At 40.8% G+C, this 10,458-nt stretch overlaps 1 protein-coding gene across 6 annotated transcripts; it reads left to right on the plus strand.

The window, feature by feature from the left end:
- On the plus strand, nucleotides 1-5,730 carry LOC103701604 (heparan-alpha-glucosaminide N-acetyltransferase-like). 6 transcript variants are annotated; one of them, XM_008783736.3, is made up of 14 exons: nucleotides 1-712; nucleotides 1,386-1,936; nucleotides 2,012-2,149; nucleotides 2,485-2,566; nucleotides 2,997-3,073; nucleotides 3,174-3,289; nucleotides 3,784-3,901; nucleotides 4,048-4,164; nucleotides 4,259-4,350; nucleotides 4,463-4,529; nucleotides 4,743-4,824; nucleotides 4,914-5,005; nucleotides 5,177-5,320; nucleotides 5,409-5,730. In XM_008783736.3, the coding sequence occupies exons 2-14, from the start codon at nucleotides 1,730-1,732 to the stop codon at nucleotides 5,553-5,555; spliced, it is 1,479 nt and encodes a 492-aa protein (XP_008781958.2). In that variant the 5' UTR covers nucleotides 1-712; nucleotides 1,386-1,729; the 3' UTR covers nucleotides 5,556-5,730. The 6 variants fall into 6 exon arrangements, with proteins under 6 accessions (XP_008781958.2, XP_008781957.2, XP_008781956.2 ...); XM_008783735.3 differs by having other exon boundaries at nucleotides 1,392-1,936; XM_008783734.3 differs by having other exon boundaries at nucleotides 1,707-1,936.
- Nucleotides 5,731-10,458: the final 4,728 nt, after the last annotated feature.

Consider the following 10,458-nt stretch of genomic DNA (forward strand, 5'->3'; position numbering starts at 1 on the left):
GCACGCTACTCTCCACCAAAATCTTATCCCACCGTCAAAGAAGAGATGGCTCAAGCAAAGCTAGCACGCTGCCAAAATCTTCCCTGGATCCCCACCGTCAGAGAAAGAGAAGAGAGCCAAGAGCAAGGCTTCTCTATCTTCTTGCATGCAAGGCTCCTTTAATACGCCTTGAGGTCTCTCGTCTCTTCTGCAAGCAAGCCACCGAGATCTCCCTCTGTACACGGGAGAAAGCGAAGAGGGGGGAGGTTGCTGGCACCTCCTCAGATCTGTGAAGAGTGGGCCGCTATTGTGAGAATAGCGTGGGCCGCACCTCCTCGTCGGTGGAGGAGCTTGTCATCCGCTGTCGTCGGCACCTTCTCGTCGCTCCCGCTCAGCTGCAAGATAGCCGAGCTCCGGAGAGGACACGGGGAGGACCAACTATAACGTGGATCAGTGGCGCCGGCGGCGGTGCCGGCGGAAAGAATCCCTCGGAGGCAGAGGAGGCGTCGGCGGTGGAGAGGGTGACGGAGAATGCGACCCCGTGGTGCCTCGATCTCAACGCGCAGCCGGAAGATCTCGTGGTCTTGAGCCGGCCGAGGTGTTTTCCGGCGACGGAGAAGGGTAGAGGTGACGGAGACAGCTTGAGAAGGTGGGGGAACCGGAAGAGCTAGAAGACTGGGGGAAGGAGGCTCTCGGCAGCGAGGGGAGGTCTCGCCCCGTCAGGCTAGAGAAGGTGAGGCTTTGATACCGAAAGATCCAATATTGGCTAGCTTCGTTTCACATATGAGGCAGGTCCTTCAAATTCTGCAAACACATTTTAGAGGAAAAACAAAATCGAAAAAGGGTCAGAGCAGCACGTGCATGCGTGTGGATCTCGAAATCGAACAATATCTGACAGAAAAGCTCCATGTTCCCCCTTATGTATCTCCCACATGGGCACTAAGTGCTTCACATGCCCTGCGCAGTTGGGAGCGTGACATTTGGTATCAGAGCTATGGACGGTTCTAGTCCGAGGATGGGTGAATGAAAGATCCCACATCGGCTAGATTCGTTTCAAAGCTTAAGCCGCGTGTGTGCACATGCGGGCCTTGAAACCGGACAATATTTGGCAGAAAAGCTCCGTGTTTTCTCCATTATGTGGCCTCATGTGGGCACTGGGTGCCTCACGTGCCCCGCGTAGGCGGGGGCGTGACAGATACCATGTTAAAAAAAAAGGAGAGAGAATGAAAAAAATATAGAGAGAGAAATACAATTGTTGTATAGCTAAGTTATATAGCTAACAACATGATTCCTTATCTAAGCCACGGAGTATGGTTTTAGAAGTAGAGCAATTTTTATTTGATCTTTTTAAGACTAGCAAGGTGTACCATGCATTCAAATCGTTAAAAAAAATTCCTACAACCTAGTTGTAGGGGATCTGCTGCCGTGGATCATCAACTACGGAGAACCTTGCAGTGCTTCCAAGAGCTGCAGCTCCCAAACACTGGGAAGCTTCCAACTCCTAAATAACGAAATGTTCCCACCAGTCCATATGTCATGCTGCCGGCCGTGTCTGTCCTCGCTCTCATCTCTCACCCACTCCCTCCTTATTTTTTTCCATTCTCATCAAGAAAATATCAAATGAGATGAATTTGGAAGGACGGTTAAGCCATTGGCAATAGTTTTATTGGTGGCTTGTTCGCATTCCAACTTAAAACCTCATGATATAGAAGTCAGCATTTCCATAGGTCAGTAACAGGTGAAGAGGAAAATGGAGCAGGAGAAGGAGATCATTGCAGTGAGAGAAAGAGAGCATTCTGTCATGCTTCGAGTCGAGGAAGGTGGCGGCGATGGCAAGGACAGTGCCAAGAAAGTGGAGACTGCTGTGCATGTTGCAGGAGAAGAGACACAGGTTGAGGTTAAGACCAGGAGTAAAAGGGTGGCAGCACTGGATGCTTTTAGAGGCCTAACTATTGTTGTATGTCACCTTCTTTGCCTTCTCTTTTCTTTCTTTCTTTCATTAAAGAGTTTGGTTTGAAGGCGTGGCTTTCAGTTAATGATATTAGTCGATGATGCTGGAGGAGCGTATGAGCGGATCGATCACTCGCCATGGAATGGATGCACGCTTGCTGACTTTGTCATGCCCTTCTTCCTCTTCATTGTTGGAGTTGCCGTAGCTCTTGCTCTCAAGGTATCAACCCAACCCTGCTGCTAACCCCCCACCCCTACACACAAACACGCACACAAAAGGAAGAAACCACCAGGTTGCTGCTCTCCTGAACTGCATTACTGAAATCTGGTGCACAATTTTGTCGTGCTTTTCGAGGGAAAGAATTTTTGGCATACTTGATCCACTTGAAAACCAATTGGAGAGAGGATGCATCTAATTTTCTGTAGATATCCGCATCTAGTCCACTTAGTTTGCAAGACTGGATCCGATATTTCAATCAGTGAGTGGTTTGGTAGTAGGTCCTAGGCCCGGTACCGAACCAGTTCCAACTTCCTAACCCTTTCAGTGTATTGCAGAGGATCCCAAAGGTCTCTGAAGCAATTAAGAAAGTTGTCGTTAGAACACTGAAACTTCTCTTCTGGGGTCTGCTTCTTCAAGGTGAGCATTCATCATTTGTTATCTTCTATCACCAGTTGAAGAGCTTTTCTGTCAAAATCCATGTAACACTGTAATTGTAAGTTATTTGATATACTGATGGTTGGTTTAGTAATTTTGAGAGTGGTTGGTCTAGTGATTTACTAAAATCCATAACGCATTCCAAATATGAGCTTCTTGATGCATTTGGTAGTTGCTTTACACTTTCTTACAATCTCTAACACATGCCATATATGAGTTGTTTGATTCCTTTGTTAGTTTATAGCACTTTCTCTCAATCCATATTGTAATGCAGGTTATTTGATGCATTCATAGTTGTGCTTTGTTATTTGCAGCATCTTCTTATGTTGGTTGTTTGATGTGTTATGGTTGCCCTAATGCTTTCTTAAAATCTACACAACATTTTAAATGTGGATTACTGGGTCCATTGAAGGTGGATACTCCCATGCTCCTGATGACCTCTCCTACGGTGTTGACATGAAGCACATCAGATGGTGTGGCATACTTCAGGTTCTTCCTTTAGATCTGTCACATTATACTTGATATTAGAATATTGGTGGTTCTGCTCAATTTTGTAATTTCATTTCTTTTCTTGGTGTGGCATGAACAGAGAATAGCGTTGGTTTACTTCGTTGTGGCTCTGATAGAGATTCTGACTACAAAACTACGTCCAACCATCATAGGCTCAGGCCCTTTTGCCATATTCAGCGCATATTATTGGCAATGGTAACAAATGCAATCGACATTTTGACAGTAGTTTAGTACTCAAGATTGTGAGAAAACATGGGGAAACTCTAAAACAAAAATTAGAATTTGGGCTTATAATATGAATACCCTATCATTGCAAATGTTAGTTTGTTGTATGTAAACAAGTTAGAAATTCTCACCAGAAAATCTTACCAAGTCAATGGGTTAATTACATCATCCTGATTTTATTGCATTCCTGTAATCCACATCAAACTTATTTTAAGCATCTTTTAAATCAATGGTTTTGAAACAGGTAGAAAGACTTACTCTCATGCTTGGCCAATGATCTAGTAATAGCAAGCAGAAATTTCACCTTTCCTTTCATGAATAACAATAGCTTCTCACTGAACTGTTAAGGCTTGCTTCAAGCATATCTAATACTGCTACATACGTGACATCTCCTATCAACAATTACTTCGAGTTTTTGTTGACAAAAGCATTGAATTTATGTCTCTTTGTTTATGGATGCACAGGATTGGTGGGCTCATTGCATTTGTGTTATACATGGTCTTGATATTCACTCTCTATGTACCAGACTGGAGCTTTGTATTGCATAACCCAGGCGATGTAAATGATGGAAAGAGATTCACAGTACGTTAAGGAAACTTGTTTCTGTTTCTCTCAAAGGAAATCAAACTTGTCTCTGTTCCCAAAAACTAAACCCTATTAAGTCCAAATTCTTAGAGTAACCAGTTTGCAGGGATTCTTTGAGCAAAGTTTTGGCATTTTGTTTTCAGGTCCAATGTGGTGTGAGAGGGCACTTAGGTCCCGCTTGCAATGCAGTTGGTTACGTAGACAGGCAAGTTTGGGGTATAAATCACCTCTATTCACAACCTGTTTGGATACGATCAAAGGTAGGCCTTATTTAAGTTGGCCTTTTAGGTCAATTGAAGTACCACCTGTGGAAGTTTATTTTCTATTTCATCTTTTGTTGGATAACTGTTCCAGGACTGTACAGACAGTTCCTCAAGCATGGGGCCACTGAGAAAAGATGCTCCAAGTTGGTGTCTTGCTCCCTTTGAACCAGAAGGCTTGCTCAGGTTTGTTTAAACTCTTATCTCAAACAAACAAATTCAATTGGAACTTGCATACACCAGCACTATCTTTACCACTTCCTGGTGGACTGAAACTGCTGCATATCGTTGTTTTCAGTTCGATATCAGCCATCCTTTCAGGAGTCATTGGAGTTCATTACGGGCATGTTCTGATCCATTTTAAGGTTCTTCCTTATTATTTTTGGCATATTAATTTATGTCTCAGTGGCTTTTACAGATTTGAATAACTTATGCAATGATAATGGGGTACTAAATAATCACTAGTAAAGAATGTGAAGCAAAACCATATACTTATGTTGAAAACAATTCCTTTTATGACACTTCAGACAACTTCACTTAATATACTTATGATATACTGAATCTGTTATTCTCTTTAGGTTCATTCGGAGCGGCTTAAGCAATGGCTGCTGATGGGGTTTGGTCTTCTTATTTGTGGAATCATCCTTCATTTTACAAATGGTACTCCTTTTTATATCTGTGGTTGATAAATGTCGACCCTTTTGTGCATTCCTGATATTTGACTTGGTTATCCTTTTAATTGGACACAGCTATTCCTATCAACAAACAACTATATAGCTTTAGTTATGTTTGTTTCACGGCTGGGGCAGCAGGGATTGTTTTCTCGGCATTTTATATACTGGTAGGTTGATACCTCTCATATGATAACGTGTCTTGAAATGAAATGCCAAGATCTAGCTGTTTCAGTGTCATTATCATCTATTCAAATTATTTTACCCGAATTTTCAGGCATGAAAATTTCCAAATAATTCTGAACTTTCCTCTGATATCATATGGATTTTATGATGCACAGATTGACCTATGGAGTTTAAGGATGCCATTCCTGTTCCTTGAGTGGATAGGAATGAATTCAATGCTTGTTTTTGTAATGGCAGCAGAGGGCATCTTTCCTGCATTTGTAAATGGGTGGTACTATGAAACCCCAAAAAAATCTCTTGTGCGTATTGTCTCATGTTATGATCCTCAAGAACACATTTTATCTATTTCATATCCACGAACCTAATTGCATTTGATTCAATCTGCAGGTCCATTGGATCCATGAACATGTATTTGTTAATGTTTGGCATTCAGAAAGGTTGGGTACTCTTCTTTATGTGATATTTGCTGAAATTGTCTTCTGGGCAGTTGTGGCGGGCATCCTGCACAGACTGGGAATTTACTGGAAACTGTGAAAAATGTAACTTTTAAATCATTTGGATGAACTTGTTACAATTACTTTTTCTTCTGTTTAATACTCTATATTTTGGGTCATTGAAAGCTATCTTCACCTGTAACTGCGTATAGTCTACGAGGAAATTGCAACAATTAATACTCTGAAGAAAAATCATTTCATTGTCTTGTGGTTTTGCTGTTACAGGCTTAAAATTGATTATAATGGCAGAAAGCCATGAAATCAAAATAGGCTCGTTAGTTTGAGTTCATGAAATGATGCTTAAACATTTTCCATTCAATGATTCATCTGTATTTCTTTATTCTTTTTCTGTTTTTTTTTTTTTTGAGGGATCCAATGATTCATCTGTCACATGGTTGGTCAATCATGTTCATTTGAAAATGTTCGGTTGTTTTTTGGAATCTTTCAAAATTAAGTGAGTCCGTGCGTAAATTTCTTTTATATTGTCAAGCAAATATTTTCTTGAAGTGAGAGCAGCCAACCAAGTGGTTCACAAACAATGAAGATTCGTTGTAAGAATAAGAGAAAAAAGAGTAATAAAGGTGTTGATGTCCCATCACTTTAATCACTTTAATAGTATAATAATTCAGGAGTTCACCCAAAATAACTAGCCAGAAGGTTCAAGTCCGGACATCCTCATCAGGGTAAAAATTTAAATCCATTCAAATATAATCACAAGCATCACGATAGGCTTATGGGTAGCCTCTATGAATCTATTTTACAGTGTTTCCTAGCCCACATAAGCTATGGGCCGAGTTCGCTCTGAAAGCATTTATAACAACTTAGGACCTCATCCAAAATGGCTAGTCGAAAGATATTATTTAGGTTTCTTAATCCTCTATGATCGATCCGTGGTCAGCTCCAAAGAATCTGTGCTGCAAACTGCAGTGTTCCTAAAATGGCTCTGATACCATTTATAACAATCAAGGACTTCACCCAAAATGGTCAGCCGGAAGGTATATTTTGAGTTCCTTAGTCCTATATAAATATCCATGATCTTCTCGATGAATAACTGATTCAGGACTAAACAAACGCCCGTACAAATCCTTACATATGGCATTGCAGCTCTTATAGTAACAAAAAAATTCTTTATTTCTATTATGGAGCATATCCCTTGTATTGTCGGAATCATTTGCATGGTGATTTGCTGTTGGAACCGCACAAATTAAATCCTTCACTAGATTCAGTTCACCTTTAAGTCATAAGCTTTACAATCGATATATACATGTGCGCGAATTTATGAATGTATCAGGGAAATCTCTTTCCCTCCCTTCCTCCTCCTCTCACTCTCTCGCTCTCTCTCACACACACATAGGATCTCCGATGGCAGAGTCAACAACCAAAATTAAGTATCTAACTATTATTTTCTGCTGTAAAATTTTAGCACAAAAGGACTGCTTTTATCATTCATAAACATATGAAAAATGGCTTTCATATTGATGAAAGTAGCTCATGCTAGTCCAAACTACAGGTCGTATCACAACCATATTATACAATTTTATGTTTGCTACTCCTTTAGAAGATTAAACTTAAGCAAGATTCTTTTTTGTCTAGTTCTGGGCATCTAGCACAAAGTTAGGAAGGAGAGGATTCTCTAGAAAAATGGGGCTCATGTTGTAATTGGCTCTAGTTTCCTTTTCATTATCCTAGTGAAAACAGGTCAGGCACTCTGGTGCCTAACGTTTCCTTAAAAAAGAAAGATTATATTTTTATTAATTGAAAGGAACGAAAATTCACCCATCCTTTTTTTTACTTACATTGAAAGAATGAAGTTATGCTACTGGTATTTTTTTTCTCTTATCATGATGGTTATGTTAAAAACTTCATGGTAGAAGCTCTTAAATGGTTACTCTCAGGTTGTAATGTAGCCTCCTTAGATCATAAGCAACAATTTGTTTGATGTATTTCCAAAACATATTAATATTTTTTCAGAGAATGAAACTCATTAGCAACTAGACTTTGCGAAACATTATTTTGTTCTGATCCTGCCACATCTTTTACTAGGCAGTGTTTGGCATGATGTCCCACTTCTCTAGGCTTTTACAGGCCACACAAGTAGAAGAAAAGTAAGCAACTATTAAGATTTTAAAATAGTAAATTGTCATGAGGCACGTGCGGCACCTAGTGCCCACGTAGGGGCCATATGAGGGGGAACACGGGGCTCCCCTGCCAGATATTGTCCGGTTTCGGGGTCCACACTCGCCGCTCAGACCTCTCCCCGGTTTTGTTTTCCACCCAAAACACGTCTGCAGGATTTGGAGACACTCGCCTCATATGCCCAGGCTCTGGAACGAGTTTTTCCGATGTGGGACTATTGAGCTTCACACCTTTCCCACCATCGGACAAGAGCCGTCCTCGGCTCTGATACCAAATGTCATAACCCCGCCTGCGTAGAGCACGTGCGGCATCCAGTGCCCACAATGGGGCCATATGAGAAGGGAACACGGGGCTCCCTGCCATATATTGTCCAGTTCTGGGGCCCGCACGGGCCGCTTAGACCCCTCCTCGGTTTTGTTTTCCACCCAAAACGCGTCTGTAGGATTTGGAGATATCCGTCTCATATGCCTAGGCTTTAGAACAAGTCTTTCCGATGTGTAACTATTGGCCTCACATAAATAATATAAATGAAGTTGAAAAGTAGCAGTTTTCTGCAAAGTGAAGTTGATGATGCCAGATGCCATGCAAGAACCGAACAAAGAAGCAGATGCTTGATATCTCATATTTGATGAGGCAGATTGTGCACTTTTGCAATGTTCCGAGGCTCCTTTCTGCCTAAGTTTTTTACTCTGCAAACATTCTTCCATAGTAGCAGTCCGGTGGAGGCTTAAACATTGAATGTAGAGGATTCCATATCTCTCCAGCTAGCATTTCGGTATTCTCAATTCAGATTTAATTTCATCAAATATCTGAGCTTACAAATAAACCATGGCGCATTACCTGTTAACAGGACACTAAATGCTACTTTGCCTAATAATGGTGGAAAGACGACTGAGTTATTCTATCAGTTCTTAGGTTGTAGATAAGTGCTGAAACAATAGTCATCTGGTTAGTGTTGGATTGATTTATTGTTAGCCATTGAAGATAAGATATCTTCCTCAGCATATTGTAGTTTTGCATTATGGCTGCAGGATCAGGGGAATACCTTACATGGCTCTGTAGGTGGTTCCATAATGTTGGTGGTACCTATCTTGTCTAGATTTTTTAGTCCGAAAGGAAAATTGTCTAGTTTGCAACTCTCAAGGAAATGCACTCTATGTGATTCAATCCATCTTAGACACATAATTTCAGGGTTTCTCCCATTTTATCATACCAATGAAATGAGTGGTGGGTTCCCTGCTTTGCTTTCAAAAAAAAAAAAGAATCACCTGAATTCCCATGGACTCACTCAATGGGTCCAATTTAGGGAAATTACTATTGTTCTAGTAGCATTACAGTTCTCATCATTTATCTCTCCTTATCGTGCCGTACATAATAGAATGGATAAAAGAGAGCAAGATTGCCCGAGGTATTTAGCAGTAGCATATGTGCTCCATTCTATTTGCATATGTTTTTACTTTTATTTTTTTTGGTTGGGGAGGGGGGTGTTGGATTGAGAGTAAAGCTAAGCCTTCCATATATTATTAGAGAAAAAGAAAGGGTGGAAGAGTGAGCAAAGTAACAATGAAAGTGAAAACAAAAGAAGAAACAGTACTTGCGGTATCTGACTCCATAAGGAAAATCCACAGTTCCCTGAAACAATAGCTTATCTTGCTTGATCTTGATTAAAAACTAGATTTTAGAGTGGTGATATGGTCATTGATTGAGAGAGAGAAAGAGAGAGAGCTTTCAGTTTCAGCTGACGCAACTGAGCCTGAGGATCTCTACTAGTCCATCCAATCAAGCACAAAAGCAATAAACTAGTTTCCTTGAACAAATTGGGCAACATTTGCTGCTCTTTTCCAAACCTTTCTGACATAAAAGCCTTTCATGAGATCACGAAAAAGAAGACATGCCCATAAGCAGTAACTCTTCCTCATTTAAAAAATGATTGGTCTCATCTCCTAGAATGGCCCAGCTCCCATTTCATATGTTAAAACACCATCTATCATCTAAGAAAGTATAGTTACCAGTATTGACATAGAACTGCAATGACTCAAGGTATGGCAGTGGCATGGTATCATTATTGGGGCCACATTGAAGGAAGTATTGGTGGTGCACACCACATCCTCACTGCCAAGTCATCCTTGATGTTCATGGAAAGATGCCAATCCATTCACACATAGACATGGACTGACCCATACTGCTATACTTTTCTTTTCCCCTAACTAACACCTTGATGAGAGAAGTATGGCTCTGTAATCATAACCATCAAGCTTTGTCCCTACTATTCAGGCCACTTTTTTTTCTTCATTCTCCAATTATTCTTTGTAAGGACTACCTCTGGGCTTATTGCAGGCTCTTTCAAATCTTTCTTACAGAATGGGCTCCACATGTTTGCAAAGTTTCAGGATCTCCAACACCATAACAGACTACCACAAACGAAATCCAGTGAAATGGTAACTTCATAGACACCTGAACCCTTCAGCCCCTTCCAGTTTCCACCATCTAGCCTCCATTCCTTGAAATCACAAACACAAATTGGCAAAAAGAATGCTCGATATGGATTGGGCAGTAGTCCCACCAACCGAAGAAAAGACAATGTGGCAATCACATGCCTGCAAGGGTACTGACATACCATGTCCATATCCCTTGGCAGCTGTCTCTGCAAGTCTTCTGACACTATTATTGGATACCTAGAAGTGTAACATCGACAAGCTAGAAACCAAACATCCAATCTTATGTGATGACTCTCTTCTCTCTCCAAGCTTGTCTTAAACCTAGCTACACCATATAGACCAGAGGTTTCAATGAAAGGAAACAAGAAA

The sequence above is a fragment of the Phoenix dactylifera genome, unplaced genomic scaffold, assembly GCF_009389715.1.
Source record: "Phoenix dactylifera cultivar Barhee BC4 unplaced genomic scaffold, palm_55x_up_171113_PBpolish2nd_filt_p 001364F, whole genome shotgun sequence".
Lineage (NCBI taxonomy): Eukaryota > Viridiplantae > Streptophyta > Magnoliopsida > Arecales > Arecaceae > Phoenix > Phoenix dactylifera.

Bases quoted from the DNA above. Each gene is read 5' to 3' on its own strand.
- LOC103701604 (XM_008783736.3), top strand. From the start codon at position 1,730: ATGGAGCAGGAGAAGGAGATCATTGCAGTGAGAGAAAGAGAGCATTCT. The intron at 2,567-2,996 runs GTGAGCATTCAT...GGTCCATTGAAG, and splicing joins CTGGGGTCTGCTTCTTCAAG to GTGGATACTCCCATGCTCCT. The intron at 4,530-4,742 runs GTTCTTCCTTAT...TATTCTCTTTAG, and splicing joins ATGTTCTGATCCATTTTAAG to GTTCATTCGGAGCGGCTTAA.